Genomic DNA, 24,247 nt, shown 5'->3' with positions numbered 1-24,247 from the left:
ATTTGGAATTTGAGCAATTTGGAATCATGCATCAAAAATCACTAAACTGTGCATACCATTTGATGCAGTAATACCAATATTAGGCATATATGCTAAAGAGATCAAAGAAAGAAGAAAAGGACCCATATGTACAAAAATATTTATAGTAGCTCTTTCTGTGGTGGTAAAGAACTAGAAAGTAAGGGTGTGCCCAACAACTGAGAAATGGCTGAACAAAGTATGGCATATGAATGTAACAGAATACTATTATACCATAAGAAATGATGACAGGGATGATTTCAGAGACATCTGGGAAAACTCCTAAGAACTGATGCAAGTAAAATGAGGAGTACCAGGAGAACTATATATATATATATATATATATATATATATGACCAAGAGCATGGTGAAGACAGGCCACTTTGAAAGACCAATGAAGCAGTCAACTAGGATTCCTGAGGACTTATGATGAATTATGCCCCCACCTATTGAGAGACAAGTAATGTTCTCAGTACACTGAATGACCCATACATTTTTAGATATGGCCAATGTGGGAATTTGTTTTGTTTGACTATACAAATTGATTTTAAGGGTTTTAAAGTAAAATAGAAAAGTAAAATAAAAGCTGGATGAAAATGGGTTATATAGTTGAGTTCTGTGATTATGCATGGAAAGAAAAATTAGAAAGGACAATAAAAAAATAAAAAAGTTGAAACCTTCAAACCCTCTCAGGAGCTAATAATCATTCTAAGATGGCAACTGCTCTCACTCTAATTATCTCGGAAAAGCATTTTAGGGAATCAAATTCACCAGTAAGTTTTTACTGAATGCCTACTATGTGGTAGGCACAATACTAAACACTAGAGGATACAGAGAAAAAGCTAAAACAGTCATTACCCTCAAGAAGCTTATATTCTAACAGGAGAGACATGGAATCCACTGGGATATACACAAGATACATACAGAATAGACAGAAGTTAACCTTAGAGGGAAGATTACCTTGTAGTTCTTTCCCCCTGCATTGCCCCACCTAGGCTTACCCTAAATCATTTGTTTTAAGATGCGAAGTTATTAAATGTTATTAAATGCCTGCTATTTGCCAGGTACTGTCTAAATAAACAATGACAAAAATCAAATTGTTGTTTGGTTATTTTGTCATGTTTGACACTTCATAACCCCATTTTGATGATTTTCTTGGCAAAAATACTAGAGTGGTTTGTGATTTCCTTCTCCAGCTCATTTTGCAGATGAAGAAATTGAGGCAAACTTGCCCAGTGTCACACAACTTGTACATGTCTCAGGTCAGCTCTGAACTCAGAAAGAAGAATCTTCCTGACTCCAAGACTGGTGCTCTAACTAATGTGCCACCTTGCTGCCCCCAAAATCAAATAATCCCCCTGCCATACAGAGGGATTACTTTTTATTGGAGGAAACATGACCACCATCTTTACAGTAAATCATTACATAATATAGGATCTTATGTCTTTTCTCCCAAATCCTTGATTCCCTAGGAAGACATAAACATTCCAATGCAAAAGAGACTGCCCTTTCACTGATAACATCTGCATGGCAGCTAGGACCAGGAGTCCCACAGCCATGGCCAACAACAAAGCTTCAACCACTCAGGCTATTTTGAGACTCATTGAGTTGGGCTTCACTGAAGGAATTCATTCTGAATTGTGGCTTCCCTGGGTTGACCTGCACCATTAAGCCCAGCTTCCTGCCACTTGGGTGACAAAATCCTGCCATTAAAACAGTAGTGCTACCCAAATGAAGCTGTTCTAGGAAAGACCTGATGGAAATGTCATTCACCAAGTGGCAAAGTCATATCGCTTCTCTCTCTCCTGATAATCAGATCTCTCTGTTGACATCTGCCTGGCTGTTTCAATAGCTACACGGATCCAATTTTTTGAAAGACATTCTTCAGCTCAAAGGTCACTGTCATTATGGATCTGTCTACCTGATTTAAAAAAAGAATAATCCCAAACCTTCAATATTTATTCCTAAGACTTCCAGCTGCTTGTGCCCCCCAATTCCATTGTTTTTATTGTTTACATTTTGGGTATATACTTCCTCATATTAATGTTGTTTTCCCCCCAAATAATGTAAACTTGTTGAGGGAAAGAAATGTTTCCTCACCCAAGAATTCCCTATACCAGTTGGATCACCGTAGGTACTTTTTTTTGGGGGGGGGGGCAGCTACGTGGTGCAGCAGATGGAGCACCAGGCCTGAAGTCAGGAAGATCTGGCCAGAGACACTTACTAGCTGTGTGACGCTGGGCAAGTCATTTCACCCCTATTGCCTCAGCCATCATCTGTAAAATGGGGATACTGGAGAAGGAAATGGCAGTATCTTTACTAAGAAAACCCCAAACAGAGTCAAAAATAGGCAGGCATACCTCAGCAACAACCATAGCATACTTTTAAAACACCTGCTACATACTGGGTTCTAGGGGTACAAAGCCAAAAATGAAGGTTCTTCTGGTATCCTCTCCTCAACTTAGAGAATTTGGTGGGACTCTGAGAAGGGAAATGACTTGCCCAGTGTCAGCCAGCCAGCAGGTATCAGAGACAGGTCACTCACTCATCTCTCTATCCATTCCACCATGGTTACCTCTCACAGTACTTTATAACATGTTTATAAATTGACTGATTGTAGACTTCCACAAACAGCGTATGAAGCATTACGGCACTGAAGTCATGAAATCTGTCACTTACTACCAGGGTGACCTTGGACAAGGACTTTCCCATTCTCTAGATCTCAATTTTCCTCATTTGTAAAATGAGGGGCTGGACTAGATAACTTCTCAGGTACCTTTAAAAATTCATTTGAAATAATTTATTTTACTGTACTTTTTGCACCTTCTTTTTTTTTAAAGGTCCAAAATCTGGCTAACTTTAGCAATATAGGAAAAGAATTGTTAATAAATTCATAAATCATACTTCTTTTTAGCTTTCTGTTATGAAGGTTCACTGTTTAAGTAAAAGCTTTTGCCTTGACAAAAAGTGGATAGCTTCTATTAGCTACTGGTATTTGCTGAGTCCTTTTCCTTTGAAAAGGTGAGTGAAATCCCCGCTTATTCTCATTGACCAAGTATTATAATCAAGGCAGGAACTTTTCCTTTAAAAAACAATTCTCCTTGTCACCGCAAAGATATGAAGAAGGAAAATAAGTACCAGAATTTGTGAACCTTTCTTTGAACATTTTACCTTAAGATCCCACACAGAGACGCAGAGTGGACAGACTTTGAATTAAGAAGACTCAGTTGGTTCCATCTTGCCTATGTAACCATGGATAAGCCACTAAACCCCTCTTGGTCTCAGTTTCCTTATCTAAAAAATAGGGATAACAATACTTATGCCCGAGTCCCTCACAAGATCATTGGACTTTCAATGAGGTAATTTCCATTAAGCATGTTGGATGACCATGAGGCACCATGTAAATGGCAGCTGTCTTCATCATTATCATAATTGCTGAGAGATATCTGGTAGAGTAGAAAGAGCTCTGGACTTGTTCTCAAGGGATTGCAATTTAAATGCTGATTCTTCCCCTGCTACCTGTGGGTTCATATGGAAGTTACTTATCTCTCTATCTTACTTTAAACTTAAGTATTAAAAAGCCCAGGACCTTTGTCTTTACCTTTCCTTCTCAGGTTGCTATGTAAGTTACTTGATCTCCTCTGCTTTACAAGGCCCCTCTAGAGCAAGGGTCCTTAAACCTTGGGGTCCATGAACTTGATTTTTTAAAAATATAATGCCACCTGTATTTTCCTCCATAATTCTGGGTATTTTATTTTATGCTTTTAAAAACATTATTCTGAGAAGGGGTCTACAGGTTTTGTCAGATTGCCAAAAGATTCTAGGAGATAAAAAAAAAAAAGGCGAAGAACTCCTAGCCCTGCAGAATGTGACTCATCCCCATTTTCTTAGAGGGATACACTGAGGATGAATATTTTTTAAAAAGTGGTTGTGAATACTTCATAATGCTACATAATGATTTCTGAAAAAAAGGTCATCAGACTGGACCAAATATTCAGGGAACAGTGACTCTCAGGGCAGATTCATTAACTATTGCGATGAGGGCTCTGAGTGAATCTTTGGGGTCACCTGCTGCCAGTTCTCATTTGAGATGGGGAAAATGAAGAGGAAATGGATGCCTAGAGAAGATGACTTGCCCAAGGTCCCATGGCTGCAGGTGAGAGCACCAAGGATTCCAATCTAGATCCTCAGACTCCAGACTCAACGTTCTTTGTCTCTCATTTCCTCTCCCTAACACCACAAAGGGCAGAAATTTAACAAAGGTGCCACAGCTGTTCATTTGGCAAACCTAACCCCTTGAGGAGGCAGAAAATTGAGAGGGAGGGCCCTGAAATGGTAAATCCTGGCGGCCATCAGACACTCTGCTGGCTTGACACATGGGGTGTGTCAAACATGCCAGTCTTCTGTTTGCTAGAGTTGGGTGCAGTCTGTGGGGAAACCAGACAGCTCTGGAAGCTGGTAATGATCTTAGGAACCAGTTCCACATTCTGCCTTCTATCTGCGGGCTGTCTCATGGAACTCTGAGTCTGCTTCTCCAAGTCAGAGTCAAGAAGAAATGACCTGGACCAGCCTCGGAGGCAAAACAAAGGCACCAGGGAATTCTCTGAGAAGTTAATTGATACTGACTGAAAAAAAAATTGCTGAAACAAATGAGAAGACAAGTTCTACAAGATGACAGTCTCCTTTTGCTGTGTCTGGGTGGTCTGTCCCATTAGCATTAATAGGTATTACACACGCATAATTAGGCCAAGCTTCTAATAGCCTCTTTTAGCTTACACATGAGTGGAAAATCAGAACTGGGAGGAAAAACCATCATCTTCGTTCCAGTACGTGCCCCTGAGATCAGAGGCTCACCATCCAGTAAGCCAGCCCTCAAGAGTCCTTGATTGTAGTGAAAAGTGAGGTGAATCATAGTTTTAAAAGCTGGTAGGAGCTGCAGAGATCATCTGATCCAATGGGTTCCTTGTGTGGATGAGAATGCTGAGACCTAGAGGCGAAAGGGGCAAAGTGGCACAGTGGATAGAGCGCCAGGCCTGGAGTCAGGAAGACTCAAATCTGGCCTCAGACACTAGCTGAGTGATCCTGGGCAAGTCATTTAGCCCTGTTTGCCTCAGTTTCCTCATCTATAAAAAGAGCTGGAGAAGGCAATGGGAAACCACTGCAGTATCTTTACCAAGAAAACCCCAAATGGGGTAACAAACAACAATACAGAGGCGAAAAGATGTGCGGGGGGTCACATAATAAAGCAGGAATCAGATTGAAGGTTCTCTGCCTCCAAGTTCACTGCTCTTTCCAGATGTCCCCTGGGACCCCAGAGGCTCCCTGTTGTGGTCACAGTGCTATCCCACTATACCATGTGCTGCTTGAGGCCAAGGACTGTCTTCTGTCTTTCCCTGTATCCCCATTTCATAAAGGTTTGTTGACTGACTGATTATCCTCCTTTGCTTTCCAACTCTTGCTCTTGTTCTAGAGACAAAAATAACCCAACCAAATATTCCTGGTACTATCAGATAGGGATTATAATTGACTGTCCATTGGCTCCACTCCAATCCCTCATTATGCCTGGACAAAATTTCCTTCTCTCATCTTCTCTGTTCTGTGTCTTGTATCAATCGACATACATTTTTTTAAGTGCCAACTATGTCTCAAGAGGTGAAGGTACAAAGAAAAGTGAAAGACTCCTTGGCTTTGAAGAACTTACACCCTAATGGGGGGATACAGCTTTGCCATTCCCCAGGTGACTTCCGTTCATTCTGCATATTTTTCAGATACATATGTGAGTTGGTGCCCTCTCCTTAAATGTAAGTTCCTTGAGGGCAGGGACTTTTAATTCTGTTTCTGTAGCCCCTTTGGGGCCTAGCACAGTTCTGGCAAATATTGAGACAACACATGCTTGTGGACTGACCAGCTGAATCTCACTGTCCCACGTTGCCTCTCTGGAGTGGCAAACTCCATTTCATCTACTTACTTTGTCCTTACTTGGCCCTACGAAGTTTTATTATAACTACTCCTGAGTGCTGAAATGGACCGCCATGAATTCTATTTCTTCATCCAACACCCGCCTATCGAAAGACAGTTAACCAAGGGAGAGGAGAGCAGAGTGAGGAGCCAGCGGGGTCCAAAGAGAAGTACTAGAAACAATTAAAAGCAGTGGGAATAAGACGGTCCTAAAAAAGTCTGGAGGAAAATGGGTTATGGAGGAAAGGAGCCTCTCTGAAGGGGAGAGGATGCTCCTAACATTCCCAAAAGGGACAGGGAAGGGAAACAGTGTGGGATAGAAGGAAAGAAGGTTCGATTTGGAGGCAGAGGCCCTGGGTTCATATCCTGGTGCTGCTGCTCAGTACCTGCATGACTCTGGACAAGTCACATCTTCTGACAGGCCTGTTTCCTCATTTGTAAGGAGTGGGTTAAATGACCCCTAAGGTCCCTCCAGCTCCAAATCTACAATCTGATGACTTTCACGTACTGAAAGGGGCCCCACTAGTTAAATAACTTCGTTCTGGGAGTAGTAAATACATGCGGATTTATTTTAAATGGAAGCTGGATTTTCTTTGGGCTTCCTATGTTGTTTTCGTGGGGTCAGGAGTAGGGATGTTAGTTAAAGTACTACCCAACTCCTAATGCTCAGCCCTTCATCCTTTGGGCTATCAAAACAAGCCAGCAGGAGATAATAAGTTCTGTTTTCAGACCTATCCCCAGGAGGAGGCCCAGGTAAATCCTAACCCACAGACAACAAACAGATCTAAACTCTGCCTAGGTCTTTTTTTCCTGGTGCTCTTACCCAGTTTACAAGTCGAGCAGCTCTAGACAGGGGAAAGCAGAGCTCTGCCAGAAAGGAGCATGTAAGGCAAAGAGCTAGGGCTGAAGAGGCTGGGCAGGCTTCCATCTGGGACTCCCCCCTTCACCTCTGGGGAAGTTTCAGGACCAGCCCTTATTTGTCAGAGGAGAGAGAGAGAGGAAGAGAGAGACAGAGAGAGACAGAGAAAAAGACAGAGACAGAGAAAGAGAGACAGACAGACAAGCAGACAGACAAAGAGACAGAGAGAGATGGAAAGAAGGGAGAGAGGAAACAGATGCTCCTGGGGTTAGTCTGGGGAAGCCCAGGGACCTCTTCGTAGAATAATGTTTTAAATGCATAAAACCACATGCATAGTAAAAGAAACCAATTATACTGAAATGTGATGATCAAAATACCTAAGTAGAACCTGTGCTCTCTGACTTAGCGGGTTCCTCTGATTCAGAGGCCTGGATGGGGAAAAGCCAGAAATAAGATGGACCCATTCCCATGAAGGAAGGGGATGTATGCAGAGAACCATGCCACAAAGTCCAGCTTACCAACTCTCACCTATTCTGGGAAAGACCTAAAAAAATCCCTTTGTTTGGGATGGAAGACCTCCAAGAACATCTGAAGAACCTGTGAGTGAATGGTACCATTGCAGAGTCCAATAACCTGTGTGAATCACCCACAATGGTGGCACCCAAGAAGAATGGAAAGAGAAATCTGTTTGCAAACCATAGCACATTCCCAGACCCCAGACTGGGAATCCCTGATCTAGTATGACCCTTTTATTTTGTAGATGAGGAAACTGAGGCATAGGGGGGTTGTGATTGACAATAAAGATGTCACAGAGGTAGCAAAGGACATCAGCTCAGATCCGAGTGACTTGGTCTTTGCTCAGGAGTGCAGAATTGGGAGGGTACTGGTCACACATACAGCCCATCTAGTTAATAAAACTGGACTTGTGATTTCATTGTTACTGGGAATTCCCATGTGAGGAAACTCCCTCTACTTTTGCATATCAGCACTTTCTGGGGTAGAGCCAAGGTGTCAAATACTTGGCAAACCAGATTAATATGTAATTTGGAAACATTTAATGAAATAAATGGAAACACAAGAGAACACAGATAATGTCAATATGTGGTTTTCTATGTCATTCTGTAGTCCCCCAGGATCCTTCTGTCCCTTATCTTCTCTGCATCACTTTGCTCTTTCTCTGGTCACCCACAATACTATGCTTCCACAGAAGTGACCTTACTTTGTGACATAGCATTAACTGTAGATCTTATATCGAGTTGTACCCTGCTCTCATTCCCACTCTTCAAATAAGGTAGTATTTGAAACCAATTTCTTCACACACTGTTTGTGGTATTTGCCCTATGTGCAAAAAAATCCCTAGCAATAGCTCTGTAGGATATTAAAACATCTAACCCACAGCTACCAGGTGGAAAGGAGGTAAAAGGCAGAAGGGTGTGTGCACAGACTGGATAATTAAACCCCTGAACAGCGTAACACAGCATTTTTTTTATAGTGTAGGAAGAAAGAATGAGAGAGGAGATGTGCCCTGAGTTGATTGGATGGGAAACTCTGCACTATTCTGAAGCCATGAAAGTTTCCAGTCTGGAAGGTTTTCAGATAACTGGAAGTTATCCAGTCTGGGCCCTACAACTTGGTACCAATGGGACCTTCCTCTCTCCTGACTCGGTGCTGCAGAGCGAAGACACAGCCTGAGCTATTCACACTGCCTCCTCTCACAGAGTGTCTGTGATGATGCCAGAGAGGATCTTAGCATCATAGACTCAGAGCTAGATGGGACCTCAGGGTTACCTTTTCCAATCCTCTCACCTTACTGCTGCCAAAACTGAGGTCTAGAGAGACTACATTATCTTGCCCAAGGTCAGACAGGTAGGTAGAGGGGAGATTTGATCCCAGGTCCTCTCTGACTCTAGTGCCCTTTCCTCTGTAAATGAGATCATTAGGGTGAAAGCATTTTGTAATGCTCTATGAATGCAAGCCATTCTCAGTTTGGTTTTGTCCAGAGCCATGAGCAAACCCTCCTTAGCAATGCCCATTGACTGATGCCTCAAGCACCGAGACTTTGAATAATCTGCCCAGAATCACACAACTAATCATTATTTTAATCTGGAAGAAATCACAGTAAATGCTTGATGACTGAATGACTGGCAGGGGCACTGGCCGAAGGAAACCACAGTTTTATTGGCTGGAAGGCAGTAATGTCAGTCAGCCACCGTCACCAACTTACTTGGTTGTATTTGTGACAGTTATCCCTGAGTGACATGCCCAAGCCAGGATAGTAAAGAAGAAACGATGGAAGAAGACCTTCCCCAAACAACACTAATCACATACCAAGGGCATCGCTAGCTGCCATGTTCCTCTCACTCTGCCATCTTCTTTCCTCACACACAGGTGGAAAACTGGAGAAAGCTAATGAAAGTCAGGCTTATAGGACTCCAACCATAAAGCCTCTAATTCCAGGTGCCACCCATGGGCTGTACCAGATTTGGTTTGCAAGATGGAAGGGATAAAACTAGCCTCCATTCGAGATTCTCTGAAGAGATCCAACATCTTTTCCAGAGTTTGGGGCTGGACCCAACTTCCCAACATGTTTGGCTGTGCCTTGTCCTCTTTTCATTTTGAATCCACGCTGTGTATTTTAAGGAATTTCCCATCCACATGTTTCACATTAATTTGCACTTAACTCATTAAGATGCTATTTAGTGTACAGAGAGCCGTTTGATGTTCAAGATGTCTTCAGAGCCCTTTAAGGAGGAGGCTGTTTCCAATTGCCTTAAGGCCAAGAAAGGATGCACAGGAACCCTGGAAGGGGGGTGGTGGTGCTGCTGGCTTTCTTCTTTGCTTGATTCACTCATCTGTTCAACCAACAAGTATTTACTAACACCTACTATGTGCCAGAGATAAATAAAACAGAACAAAGACCAGCATTGTCTCTTTCTTTTGGCTTCTTTGATAGGGTCTGGGGGCTATCTCCAGCCGTCCTGATCTATATCTTGCCACTGGACCCAAATGGCTCCAGAGGACAAACTAAGGCTGATGTCTTTGCACAGCCCTTCCTCACTTAAATCTAATTCATTTGCAAGTCATGGCATCAATTCCCTGATGTCATGGTCCTCTTTGAGAACAAAGGATCAGCAGCAGCTGACAGGGTTTACTAAAATGAGGCAAATATAGCTTTCTGCCAGTGGCTGCTGGGTAATATGGAGGTAATCTGACTCTTTCTAAACATTTAATGGATGTCCATATGGACAATTAGTAGTAGTAGTAGTAGTAGTAGTAGTGGTAGTAGTAGTAGTAGTGGTAGTAGTAGTAGTAGTGGTAGTAGTAGTAGTAGTAGTAATAGTAGTAGTGGTAGTAGTAGTAGTAGTAGTAGTACTAGTAGTAGTGGTAGTAGTAGTAGTAGTACTAGTAGTAGCAGTAGTAGTAAACATTTATATAATACGTTAAGGTCTGTAAAACATTTTACTACATTATCACCTTTTATCCTCATAACAACTCTATGATATGTGTTATTATCAGCATCCCATTTTAGAGGCTGCTGTTCAATTGTGTCCATCTCTCTGTGACCCCATGGACCGCAGCACCCCAGACAGACCCTTCTGTCCTTTCCTACTTCTCGTAATCTGTCCAAGTTCATGCGTGCTGTTCCACGGCACTAGCTAGCCATCTCATCCTTTGCTATCTCCTTTTTTCCTTTTGCCCTCAATCTTCAATCAGACAGAAATGAAACTCGGGGCTTACTGATGCCGAGTATGGCATTCTACCCACCATTCCTCTAGATGCCAGTCCTAGAAGCCCAGGCTATGTGGTAGATAATGGGAGTTGGGGGAGGAGTGGAAGTTTGCTCTTTCTAGATCCCAGAGGCATCAGGGCATTGGCAGAAATGGAGTGGTTAAAGTTCCTACCACCTAGGTCTACAGGCTTGCGTCTCATTTAGGGGTCTGGACTGGGGCACAGTTTTACACGGATAAGGGGGGTAAAGGTAGGAAGCATGAGGCATGAAAGCTTTACATGCAGAATCTGGACAGTGGAAAAGAACCTCCATTTCATTAATGTACATGTTGGCACCTCCCAACAGAATGTTACTAAGCTCTTTGCGAGCAGGGGCTATTTTGTTTCTGTCTAGTGTTGCCAGTGCTATACACAAGGCTTTGCTAAGGAGGTGTTTAATACATGTTTGTTGAATCGCTAAGCTGAATTTACCATTCATATCACAGTATGTTACTGATTCAGAGCTGAAAGGGTCCTTAGGGGCCATCTAGCACAGCCTCGTTATCTTATTGATGTTTTCAAGGAAGTTGAATGACTTAGCTAAGGCCACAAAGGTATAGATGTGGGGTATGGCCCCAAGCCCTCATACCAGGGCCAATTCTCTATCTATTGTAGCATGCTGCCTCCTCCTACCAAGAGCACTCTGGGGGATGTCACAAATGGATGTGAACCAGCAAGAATGATTCATTCATTGACTGGGATGGTTCACATTGGATCTGTGTGGGATCTTCTAGGATCTGAGATTTAAATAGCTATTACTGTCCTAGCAGTTAAGGAAAGAAGATTCAGAAGTTATCATTATTTGGTTTGGGGAGAGAGAGGAAGTCAGAGTTTAAAATAAAATCACCCAAATCAGAGGAGAGCATGGGACCATCGAGTTTCTCTTCTTAACGAACAATATCCCAGAGAGGCCTAAATCTGAAAGTTATAAAAAGGAAATGGAGAAATGTACTTCCTGAGTGTACTCTGTAGATATGCGCAAACATCTTTCCAGCTCAAAACTGCCCCCTGCCCACCCCCAACCAGGACCATCTCTCAAGGTTGGTTTCTTAATTACATAACTAATAAAATGGGCAAAATAGACCATATGACAGTTACGGTTATCTACCCTGGGCATGTCAATCATTATGGACATACAATGAGTTTAAGAACCAATGGACAGAGAGACTTCTGCAGGGTCCACAAAAAGTCCCTCCCTTGAAGCTTCCTTTTGTTCGGTCGACTCTTTTTTTCTTCTACATCTCACCAGGTGAAAAGACCATACTTTACAAATGCGATCATCAGTGTGAAAGCCCTTTGTAACCAGAGCCATCAAGTGTCCAGGACAAGACTTGAACCTGGTCTTCCGTATGCCCAATCCAGTGCTGCATCAATTCCATTGCATTGCTTCTCTAGAAATACGCAGGATGAAAGCATCTCATCAGAGAGTCAGAGGAAGAGTGTGTTTGGTCAGAACTGCCCATGGACTCTACCCATGTTTGGTGTTGATGTTCACAAAACAAGTTTGCGTGCTCAAAACTATCTCCCCCGCTGGCCTGAAATCTTTAGCATTAAAACGACACTAGTGGGAAGGCAGCCCAGTGGTTAAGGGTTATCTTCAGAAGGCCCCTTGGATTTCACCAAGCACCACTGATTAATTTCTTACATTATGTGTTAATACTTTGAGGGATAAGTTGCTGGACAGAATTGGAAGAATAATTACTTGATGACAGTAATAAATCTTGGTTGGCAGTATAAGGTTGCCAGACTGGATGATTGGCCAGTAATGACAGATCATTTTTTGGAGGGGTCAAAGGAGGGAGTGAGAAGGTAGAAAGAGGAGGGGTGCATTGTATTGGAGCAACTCCTCAGAACTGAAGGGAGAAGTCCCTTTGGTCAGTCTAGAAGGTCAATGAGCAGGAAAAACTGGGCCCTTGGAGGGTGTAGCCTGTGAAGTGTGGCTCTGGCAGCTAATATGTGCCAGCTGGGGATGATGAGTTTTTAACCAACTATTTAAACAAAGGCTTTGGGTTAACAGACAATTAGACAAATTATGCAAACGAATACTAAGGCAGTTTCTTCATAAAATTAAATATAGAAACGTTTTGCATTACAGGGATTAAAAAGCAACATTTCAGCAATGCTCAGTAAACCGAGCCGTGTCCCTCACCCGCTCCACATATCCAAACTGCTGTTTTAACATTCTTTTCCAGTTTGCCAGCAATGCTGAGACATCGCCCCATGGCCCTCAACAATCCACAGCGTCTGGGGTTGCACAAGACAATTTTCATTGCCAAGGTGTGGAGGTTATGCATCTGAAGGGTGTGTATCTACTGCAAAATTCCACCCCCACCCAAGGAGCTGGTAGGTCCCCTTTCTCTCCTGCCTCCACATTTTGATTTGTGGCGATCAGGAATTGGGGCTTGAAAACTGAGACCACACAAAGGCTTGTCTTTAGAGCACTTCCAGTCCAGTTCTGCACTCCTAAAATGCTTATCTGACCCTCCTGGGAATCCCTGCCCAGTCACACTGTCCTCTGCCCATCTACAGCAACCTCCCCTCATTATATAACAATCCATGATTTCATTCTATTGATCTTCTTGATTCCCCCCAAAAGATCTCCCCAGAGGACCCAGGTCTGAGTGGCAATAAGAGCCTGCACTCGTATGAGACCCATTCTAGGCACTAGAGGGGGAACAAAGGCAAGCTTGGAGTTAAAAAGAAACTTGCAACAAGCTGTTCCAGGATGGGTCACATTCAGACAGAGTGTAGCCTGGATGACCACTGGCACTGACTATAATCTATGAAGAAAAATAGTATGTCTATCTAGCTATTCAGTCCAAACCTTAAAAAAAAATCATTTTACAACATACCCTCAGTGGTGCGGGGGATGGAGAGCTGGACTTGGAGTCAGGAAGGGCTGGGTTCAAATCCAGTCCCAGACACTTACCAGCAACAGGACCCAGGGCATGTTAGTTACTAAACTTCTGTTTACCTCAGTTTCCCTACTGCTAAAATGGGGATAATAATATCCTCCATCTCCCAGGGTTGTTGTAAGGTGAAAATGAGATATGTGGAAAAGTGCTTTGCAAACCTTAAAACATAATATAAATACTTTTATTACCCCAAAAGTGACCAATCAGCTTTTGTTTGAAGACTGCCAAATGGGAAATGGAAGCCACTACCTACCAAGGTAGCCCATTTCATTCTGGGACAGCTCTAGGTATTAGGAAGGTTTTCCATAACTCAAATGTAAATTTGTCTTACTTCTATTCATGGCTCCTTACTTAAGCCCTCTTTAGTTAAGCAGGGAAGAGAGAGAGGGAAGGAGGAAGGGGGAAAGGGAGAGAGAGAGAGAGAGAGAGAGAGAGAGAGAGAGAGAGAGAGAGAGAGAGAGAGAGAGAGAAAGAGGCACACACGCAGAGAGAAATAGAGAGACAGACACAGACACAGACACAGAGAGAGACACAGACAGAGAGACAGGGAGAGAGAGAGAGAGAGAGAGAGAGAGAGAGAGAGAGAGAGAGAGAGAGAGAGAGGGAGAGGGAGAGGGAGAGGGAGAGGGAGAGAGAGAGAGAGAGAGAGAGAGAGAGAGAGAGAGAGAGAGAGAGAGAGAGAGAGAGAGAGAGAGAGAGACCAAGCAGAGACACCCTCTTTCAAGGAACAGCCTGTTAAATACTTGAAGCCAAAAATCATGAAGCCCTTGGGTCTTCTTATCTGCAGCTTGGGGCCCTCACATGGGATGAATTTGAGGCCCCTTACTCTCCTCCTCTCCTAGTTGATCTCCTTGGACACTCTCCAGTTTCTTGATGTTTTCCCCATATCAGAACTATCTGTAATACCGCAGACCTGGTCTAAGCAGGGCAGAACACACTGACTGATTCTAGGCTGATTCAATCTCCTCCTGGATGCTACTGCCTGGCTTGACCTGGAGCACTTCACTTCCCACCAGACTCCTGCCTCTGAACTTTGTCCTCCTTGTCCTCTTTGATCGCCTTGGCTGGACTCTGACTTTGGCTGCCTCTGTGACCATCCTTGCCTCCTAATCTTATTCCTAGTTTTCTTTCTAGGAAGATAATTTAAACTAATGAATTAATGACTGAATGGACTGTCTAGAGTAGCTTAATAGGCTGTGCAGGAAGGTAAATCCAGAATCCAGAAGGATGAGTCTCTAACTATGTGAACTTCACATGTCATGGTGGGAAAGTGGAGGGAGATATCTTAGGGAAAGAGAGATTTTCCTAACACCTTTCAAATGCCTGCTCCCCATACTCCCTTAAAGAAGTATATTTGTGGGTTAGGTAAGAATCAGATTGAAAACTTAGATTAGTTAGCTACAGACATGGAGAAACGACTATAAGACCAAGGATTTGGGTCTCTAACAATATCTTACTTTACAGAGGAAGAAACTGAGGCAGAGAGAGGTGAAATTACTCATCCAAGGTCACGCAGGAGTAAGTATAATCTAGAACTCAGGTCTCCTAACATCCATTTCTGCATGATTTCCATTGCATTATGCTGCCTTTTCTATCCCAGAAGCCCTCCTTAGATACACTGAAACAAGTCTATAAAGGTACCCATGGGCTACTATGTTGAAGGTCTTTATTTCTTCCAATTCATTCATCAGTAGTTGGCTGGAAACCCAATTCTATAACCGAAGCCCTCAGGAAGGGCAGTGCTCTGGCTCTGAAACCAGAAGGCCTGGGTTTGAATTCTGACTCTGCCCCTCATTCCCTGTGTGACAAATCACCTCATTGCTCTGGTCCTCAGCTTGTTCCTCTGGAGAATGAATGGACTGGGCGAGCTGACTTCCATCTTGAAATCTATGATCCTGTGAGTCCTGACTGCCACCTGTACTCTGTGTGACTTTGGGCAAATCATTTCCCTTCCTCAGGCCTCAGTTTCCCTATCTGTAAAAACATCTGCCTAGATGACCTCTCAGAGACCTTCCAGCTCTAAATCTACACTTGCAAATCCTCACCCCCAGTCTGTGCCAATGGAATGCCTGAGTACCATAGGGTTAACCCACGGTACAACTGCTAATGCTCCCCAAACAGTGTGTGTAGGAAGGAGGTGGGGGTTGGGATGGAGAGAGGTGAAATGGGGGTAGGGTGGGGTGTGCAGGCATCAGGGCAGCATGGCCTGCCTTGGTCTATAAATGCACAATAAGGGATAGATTGTGTGCTCCAAGGAGAAAGGTCTGTACACTCCCAGTTCCCAACAGAATGTGACTGGGAACAAATGGGGGGCAGCCGGACCTCGGCATCATGGTTCGTAGACCACTATAGTGACATTGTTCTCTGCAATGCTTCAGGGAAAATGTTGCCTCTCAAAAGGCCTGTTCTCTTTGCCAGACTAACTACAACCTAGCCATTTGATAATGTAAATTACTGACCACTGAAGGGGGGAAAACCATCAATTAAACCTAACTTTGGCTCCGGGCTCAAGGTGTTTAGGCGTCCCTGTTACCGGCTGCAGTCTTAAAATTTAAAGACACACTGACTTCTCAAAATTAGGCTGCTCGCTTTCCAGGAGCTAGTTTTTCCAAAATCCACTAAATCCGCCGACCAAAGCAAAGAGGGGAGAAAACTGCCTCCCTTCCTCTCAAATTGTGTATGGTGAGGTTAGAAAAGTTGACTTTGCAAATCTAGCCAATGACATGTACTTGTAGCTCATACATGTTCACATGCAGCTCTCAAGGCTATTTTCAGCTGGTGACTAATTATAAAAGCTACTTTTGTAGGATTTGCTGCAATCTCTCTCCCACACTGTTGTGTCTGACAGGCTTGGATGCATGAAGGCCTAAAATGCATGGGGAGGGGGGAGCAATACTCTCTTGCTCTTGCTCTGAATGTGAAGAAGTAGAAAGCAGCACCTCAAGCTCAGCAGGAGCTATGGAGTCCAAGCACCAAAAAAGGCGCAGCACCTGAGATGATCTCCAAGGCCACCATGTTTGATCCTTAAACTCCAGAGTGGAGGAGGATCTTGTCCCTTCCCCAGCAGACTTGCACCTAACAGCCTGCTGCACTTCAGAAGAGTAGGAGTGTATTTTCCCACTAAGATGTGATTCTGGAGTAGCTTCCTGAGTGGGGGGCAGGGGCAGAAAGTCCTAAGGCTCTGAGAAGTTAACTAATTGACTCAAGAACACACAGAGGATTGGGGCCTCCTTCAGGAATTGAGAATCTTGAGTTCCTGCAAATTTGGAACACAGAGGTGGGCTTTGCGTATCTTGCACTCCCTTCCTTGTTTCCTTAGACCACCCTCACATTTCTGATTGTGCTCTGCTAGCCTCTCCCATTATTGTGCACAGAAAACTTCTTTGGCATAAGTTATGCCTCATTTTTTCCAGGGAAAAGTCATTCAGGGGTGAAGCTAAAATGGTGGAGTGCAGGCATCAACCCAGCTGAACTCTCCCAATATTCCCTTTCAAATGACTTAAAAATAGCTCCTCAAATCAAATCTGGAAGCAGCAGAACCAACCAGAAGTCACAGTGAGATATTTGTGTAGCCTAAGACAACTTAGGAGGTCAGCAGGGTAGGAGCCAGTCTGGAGTGCACCTGCAGCAATGCCAGCAGGGGGCCTTGGAGGAGGTCACAACAGTGGCAGCAGAAGCGATTTAGACTTTCCAGCCCAGAGACTGTAAAGAGGGTCAAGCAACTAGTCAGGAAGAGATTACAGGGGACTCTTTTTCTGGCACTGGGTATACCTGGCGCTGACTGGCAACTCCATTGCCCATAGCAGTTCTGGATCACAGTTCCAAAAGAGAGAGGTGTGCTTCTGGTTGGTCACAAGGGGGCAAGAGCCCTGGTCACAGTTCCAGGGCTGAGAAGAACACTAGCACTTGTGGCTGCAGGGGAGAAGGGGCTCTTCTAAAGACCAGAGCACAGAGCTGTGCTCACACCTCTCCTGGGATCCCATAATCTTGGAAGCACCAACAATTTGTAGATCTTCAGAACCAGCTCTGAAAAAAGCAGCATGAAAATCCTAAAGCTTGGGACAGTGCCTCCCCACCCCAGGTGAGCAGAGCCCAACTTTAACATAAAGTTCAAAGTCAAGAAATAGACTAGAAAATAAACAAGAAACAAAAATAGAAACTGACCATAAAAAGCTACTATGGTGGCAGGGACCCAAGACCAAAACAAAACTCTGGAAGACAACAATGTGAAAACAGCTACAATGGAAGGCTTAAAAAAAAAATGCTAATTGGACCCAAACCTGACAAGAATTCCTGGAAGAATTAAGGAAAAAGATAAGAGTGGTAGAGGAAAAATGGGAATGGTGCAAGAAAATTATGAAAAGAAAATTAACAATTTGGTAAAAGAGGCACAGAAATTCACTAAAGAAAAGAAATTCTTAAAAAGCAGAATTGGCCAAATAGAAAAAGAAGCACAAAAGCTCATAGAAGAAAGTAATTCCTTGAAAATTAGAATTGGGCAAGTCAAAGATAATGACTCCATGAGATATTTATAGTAAAACAAAGTAAAAAGAATGAAATAAAAACTCAAAGACAATGTAAAATATCTCATTAAAAACCCCAACTACTACTGACCTTGAAGATAGATTAAGGAGAGATAATTTTAATTATTGTACTAGTTGAAAACCATGATTAAAAAAAGCCTATGTCATATTTCAAGAATTTATAAAGGAAAACTGCCCTGATATCTTAGATCCAGAGAAATTAAAAGAATCCACAAATAACTTTTTGAAAGAGATCCCAAAATGAAAAGTCCCAGGAATATTACAGCCAAATTCCAGAGTTCCCCAGTCAAGGAGAAAATATTGCAAGCATCCAGAAACAAACAATTCAAATACAGTGGAGCCACAGTTAGGATCACACAATATATCGTAGCTTGCATGTTAAAGGAGCAGAAGGAGCTTGGAATGTGATATTCCAGAAGGAAAAGGAGCTAGAATTACAACCAAGAATAACCAACACAGCCAAATTGAATATAATCTTTCAGAGGAAAAGATGGATATTTAATGAAATAGAGGACTTTCAAGCATTCCTAATGAAAAGACAACAGTTGAACAAAAAAACTGACAATCAAACACAATGCTCAAAAGAAGCATAAAAAAAAATAAACTTGAAAAACTAATCATGAGGGACTCCATAAAGTTTAGGGTTTATATTCCTATATGGGAACATGACACATAACTCCTAAGAACTTTATCAGTAGTATGGCAGTTAGAAGGTATTTATATCAACAGAGGGAACGAATGCAAGTCAATTACGTTATGATGACCTCAAAATATATGAAGGAGTGACAAAGAGGGATGTACTTGGAGAAAGAGAAAGGGGGAGGAAGTATGGGGCAAATGTTCTCACATAAAAGAAACATATAAGAAGAGCTCTGATAGTAGAGGGGAAATGGAGGAGGAGTGGCTGGCAATGCATGAACCTCATTTTCATCAGAATTGACTCAGAGAGGGAAGAACACACACACACACACACACACTCAGTTGGGTGTAGAAATTTATCTTACCCAAAAGGGAAACAGGAGGAGAAAAGGGAGATAACAAAAGAGAGAAAAAATTAAGAAAGGCAGAGATCAGAAGCAAAAGACTTTTGAAAAGAGGCAGGATAAAGAGAGAGGGAGACACAGTGAGACAGAGACAGAGAGACAGAGGCAGAGAGAGATAAGAAGAGATAAAGAAACCAGCATGGAAGGAAATGCAGTAAGTAATCATAATTGTGAATATGTATAGGATGAGCTCACTCATAAAACTGAAGTGGACAGGAGAATGGATTAGAAGCCAGGATCCAACAATATGTTCTTTACAAAAGACACACTTTAAAACACACAGAGAGTTAAAATAAAGGACTGGAACAGATGTGCTTCAGCTGAAGTAGAAAAAGGTAGGTGTACAGTCACGATCTCAGACAAAACAAAAGCGAAAAGATCTAATTAAAAGGGATAAACAGGGAAAGTACATATTGCAAAAAGGTATCATAGACAATGATACAAAATAAAAAAAAATTACATCAAGTTTCTCTGACAAAAGCCTCATTTTTAAAAATATATATACAGATACAGATACACATATACATACACACGTACAAACATACATATAACTAAGTCAAATTTAAGACCCATTCCCCAATTGATAAACGGTCAAAGATTCTGAAGAGGCAATTTTCAGATGAAGAAATTAAAGTTATCTATAGTCATACAAAAAAATGCTCTAAATCACCATAGATCAGAGAAATGCAAATTAAAACAAACCTGAGGTACCACTTTACACCTATTAGAAATGACAAATTCTGCAGGGAAATGAGGGAAAATAGCTATGCTAATAAACTGTTGGTGGAACTCTGTAGCAGTTCAAACATTCTAGACAACAATTTGTAACTATGTCCAAAGGGCTATAAAACTGTGCATACCCTTTGATCCAGCAACACCACTAAGTTTACTCCAAAGAGATAAAAAAGGGGGAAAGAACCCAAATGTACAAAAATATTTATAGCAAACCTTTTTGTGCTAGGAAAAAAATTGAAAATTGAATGGCTGCTCATCAATTGGGGAATGGTTGAACAAGTTGGGGCATGTGACAGTGATGGAATGTTCTTGTGGTATAAGAAATGACAAGCAAGGTGGTTCCAGAAAAACATGGCAAGACCCATGTGAAATAAGAAGAACCAGGAGATCGTTGTGGACAGTAACAACAATGATGATCAACCATGAAGGACTGTGCTGTTCTGATCAATACAAAGATTCAAGACAATTCCAAAGAACTCATAATGAAAATAGCCGGGAGTCAGGAGGAGTTCAAATCTGGCCTCAGACACTTCCTAGCTGTGGAACCTTGGACAAGTCCCTTAACCCTGTTTGCCTCAGTTTTCTCATCTGTAAAATGAGGTGGAGAAGGCAATGGCAAAGCACTCCAGGATCTTTCCCAAGAAAGCCCCAAATGGGGACACAAAGACTGAAATGATGGATCAGCAGCAGCATGATGAAAAAATACCATTCACTTTCAGAGAGAAAACTGATGAACTTGGAATATAAACTGAGGTATAATTTCCTTTTTGTTCCTCCCTCTCTCCTTTCCTTCCTTCCTTCCTTCCTTCCTTCCTTCCTTCCTTCCTTCCTTCCTTCCTTTCGTATGGCTTAATATGGAAATGTTTTGCAAGATTTCCTACATATGATTAATATCATTTTCTCACCTTCTCAGCAAATGGGGGAGGTTTGGGAGGGAGGTAGAGAATTTGGAATGCAACATTTTAAAAGAAGAGGATATTTAAAATAAATAATAAATTTTAAATAATAAATTAAAAAAGAAAAGTCATATAATCAATGAACAAGCCTTTATTAAGTGGATTCTGCTCTTGACTGTAGTCCCTTCATGCCCAACTAGGCCTGGGTTTGTTCATCTGTGAAATGGGGGCAGTAATGGCTGCTTCCCTTCCCTAGGCATGAAGGGAAACCAAGCGATCTCAAATTTGGAGCTGGAAGGGACTTGCAGGTGGTCCCTTGTCCAACCCCTTCATTTTACACAGAAGGAAACTTAGGTTTGAGGAGATTAAGGCATAGTAAGCTTCAGAGGAAAGATATGAGCAGCATGAAAAAGCAATCATACCAAAAAGAAAAAGTTCCAAGTGTGGAACAGAGTAGGTAAGAAGGGTCAGCCCTAATGATGCCTCATTGTCCCCCTCTCTCTCCCTTGGTCTGTGTTCTCCCCCAGGCAGACTCTTCTACCTTAGCAGGCACGGTATGGTGCGTGTGTCTACGTGCTTCCATGCACGCACACACCTGCAGACAGCAAAACTGGGGTGAGGTGTGGGATTGAAGGATGTACTTTTCTCTTGTCCTTCGGGCTCACCTGTATTTTTCTCACCTGGTAGAGGAATCATACATTCCCAGCTCCCTGGAGAATGCTGTGTGTGTGTAGAGTTAGTGGGGGTGGGTTAGAAAGTCTTGGGGAGTGTCTCAGACTTTACTTTGCCTCCCCTCACCCCCAACAGACTCAGAAATGAAATGCAGCAGGGGATGAAGCAAGATTGTAGAGCCTTCAAGTCAGCAGTAGGTCTCTGCTCAGACAAACATGGCTTACCTGTTGCGTTGGACAGTGCCAACGACTCCATGGAACCCCGGGGAGTTTGCTCGGTAGGCGTGAGATCCTCGGTATACTTCATTGCACTGAGTGGATGGCGGGTGCGGCAGGGCTGGGAGGACATGCCGCCTTCCTCTTCCTCCTCCTCATATTTGGGGACTTTGATATTTCCTCGGGTTTCGCTAAAGCTCTGGTTGGACATGTCACTGTAGCTTTCTTGGGAGCGCAGCCTGGCCGGATAATAGTCCTCCCGACATTCCTTCATGAAACTGCCACTGGGTCCCTTCATGGCAAGGGAGGAGCTCCTTTTGGGATTGCTGAAATGCTTTCCCCACATGTCGGGCTGCGCTGCGGCCACCTGTGCTGGGCTATAGGAAGTTCTCATGTTGCACTGGCTGAGGAGCTGCATGGGGCTCTGGGATGGGCTCTGCTCCATCTTATTCCCATAGTGGTACAGCTCGTCTCGGCTCCGCCAGATGTGCTCCCTGTTGAGGCTGGGCGTCTGGCTGGACAGGCTGAGTAGATCCATCTGCAGGGACAGGGGGTCCACGTCGGCTGACAGCCGGTTGGAGGTCACCTGCAGCTGGCCACACGGGTTCAACAGGGACTCCTCCGCTTTGCCTTTGTTCTTACCGATTTTAGCACTGCGCCGGGACTCCTTGGCCCGGGCATTCTGAAACGCAGAGTCTGATGAATCAGAGCCATTGGGATCCTCTCCGGCGCTGCAGGCCCGTGAGCAAAAGATCTGGCCTTGCTTTGGCAGGAAAGGACGCCCCAGGAGAGATTTCTTGCAGTGAGCACAGCAGAAGCAGGTTTCAGTTGCATGCCAGTGCTGGCCATCATAGGTCATCTGACCTTGGTCGATGCCTGGGGGAGGACAAGGAAGGAGAAAGCATTAGGCTTCAGCCCTAGGACCTCATCTAACAACCTGAAATTCCTCTTCTATCGTTAACTCAGGGCAGCATGGTTTAGTGGAAGGCACCCTGGCATTGAAGTCAAAAGACTTGGATTCAAATCTACTACCAGGGAACTTGAGATAAGTCATTTCAACATCTTTGGGCTCCAGTTTCCTCTTCCATAGAATAAGAGGCTTGGATTAGACAGCCTCTGAGGTCCCTTCTAATTCTTAGTCTTTGCTCCTCTCATCTACGAAGATGTACACAACATATAAATGATGTACGCAACATATAAATCGTGGTTTCATTTCACAGCCACCTCACTGATGATGTCCAAACCTGGCAGGTTGACAACCTAGATGCTTTTGGTTTGAAGACTAGGCTAGCCAAGTTCAGATGGGCTAGCCCTGAGCAGTAGGCTAGCTCCTGGCACCACAGACAGACAGCCTACAAACAATACCAGCTCATAATAGCTCACATTTATAAAGCACCTACTGTGTGCTGAGCACTGTGCTTTACAATTATTATCTCTTTTGATCCTCACAACACTACGAGGTAGGTAATAACAGCTAACATTTATACCTCTTCCCATGTGCTAGGCATGGTGCTAAGCACTCTACAATTCTTATCTCATTATAGCTTATCCTGACAACACTAGGAGGTAGGTGCTTTTATCATCTCCACTTTTACAGATGAGGAAACTGAGACAAACAGGAGCTAAGTGGCATGCCCATGGTCATACAGTTAGTGTCTGAGGTCCCAGTTGAACTCAGGTCTTGATTTCAAGGGCAGCTGAAAGAGCACTGGGCTTACAGTCAGGAAGACTCACCTCCCTGAGTACAAATCTGGCCTCAGACACTAACTAGCTGTATGATCCTGGGCAACTCACTTAATCCTTTTTTACCTCAGTTTCTTCATCTGTAAAATGAGCTGGAGAAAGAAATGGCAAACCACTCTAGCATCTTTGCCTAGAAAACCCCAAATAGGGTCATGAAGAGTCAGACAGCACAAAGTAAACTAAACAACAACTTCCCGACTCCAGGCCAGAGTGCTACCCACTGCACCACCCAACTGCCCAAAGACATGAAGGTCATAGGACCAGAGACCTAGAGCTGAATAGGACCTCAGAAGCTTTCTAATTCAACCCCTTCACTTTACAGATGAGAAAGCTAAGGTCCAAGGAGATGATTGACTTGTCCAAGGTCACAAGGTCACAAAGGAGGGACTGGACCCAGGCTCTCTGACTCCAGAGCCAGTGAGCTGTCTACTGTATTTCACAAAGTCTTGAAGCACTAGTCTCATGGGAACCTCCACACCCAGCCCCCATTTTCCCCATATTAAACATGACTCATTTCCTTTAAGGAAAGATGTCTTGGTAGAAGAATCTAGAGGAAGAAACAGGCTTGGTTGGTTGGCTTTTCATTCCACAAGCAGCCTGTGGCATCGTTACCAGGTATTAATAAGAGCCTGAGGATAAGCCCCTGCCCTTGGGAGGTCAGAACTCTCTGAGCCTAACCAAGAGCTAGAGCTAGTCTGCTGAGGGCCCTTGGAAATCATTTCTGCCAGACAGACTTGGCTATCCAGTCTAGGAATGGGGGTTTGAAAGGGTGGGAGGAGGAAGGATGAGTCTGGAGGACTTGGGGGAACAGGAAGAAAAGCAAAGAAGGCAATTGGAGCAGAAAGGGCATTGGGCTAGAGGTCAAAAACTCAACCTTTTAG

General features: G+C 43.4%; 1 protein-coding gene across 4 annotated transcripts in view; it reads right to left on the bottom strand.

The window, feature by feature from the left end:
• PRICKLE2 (prickle planar cell polarity protein 2) overlaps positions 1-24,247 on the bottom strand; it is a 351,667-nt gene that overhangs the window by 22,962 nt on the left and 304,458 nt on the right. For all 4 annotated transcript variants that reach the window (XM_072598765.1, XM_072598767.1, XM_072598766.1 and 1 more), the window contains one exon: positions 21,633-22,499. In XM_072598765.1, coding sequence (XP_072454866.1) covers positions 21,633-22,499 — 867 coding nt within the window. The remainder of the gene's footprint in view (positions 1-21,632; positions 22,500-24,247) is intronic.

The sequence above is a fragment of the Notamacropus eugenii genome, chromosome 3 (genome assembly GCF_028372415.1).
Source record: "Notamacropus eugenii isolate mMacEug1 chromosome 3, mMacEug1.pri_v2, whole genome shotgun sequence".
Taxonomy (NCBI): domain Eukaryota; kingdom Metazoa; phylum Chordata; class Mammalia; order Diprotodontia; family Macropodidae; genus Notamacropus; species Notamacropus eugenii.
This window is presented reverse-complemented; position numbering and strand designations above follow the sequence as displayed.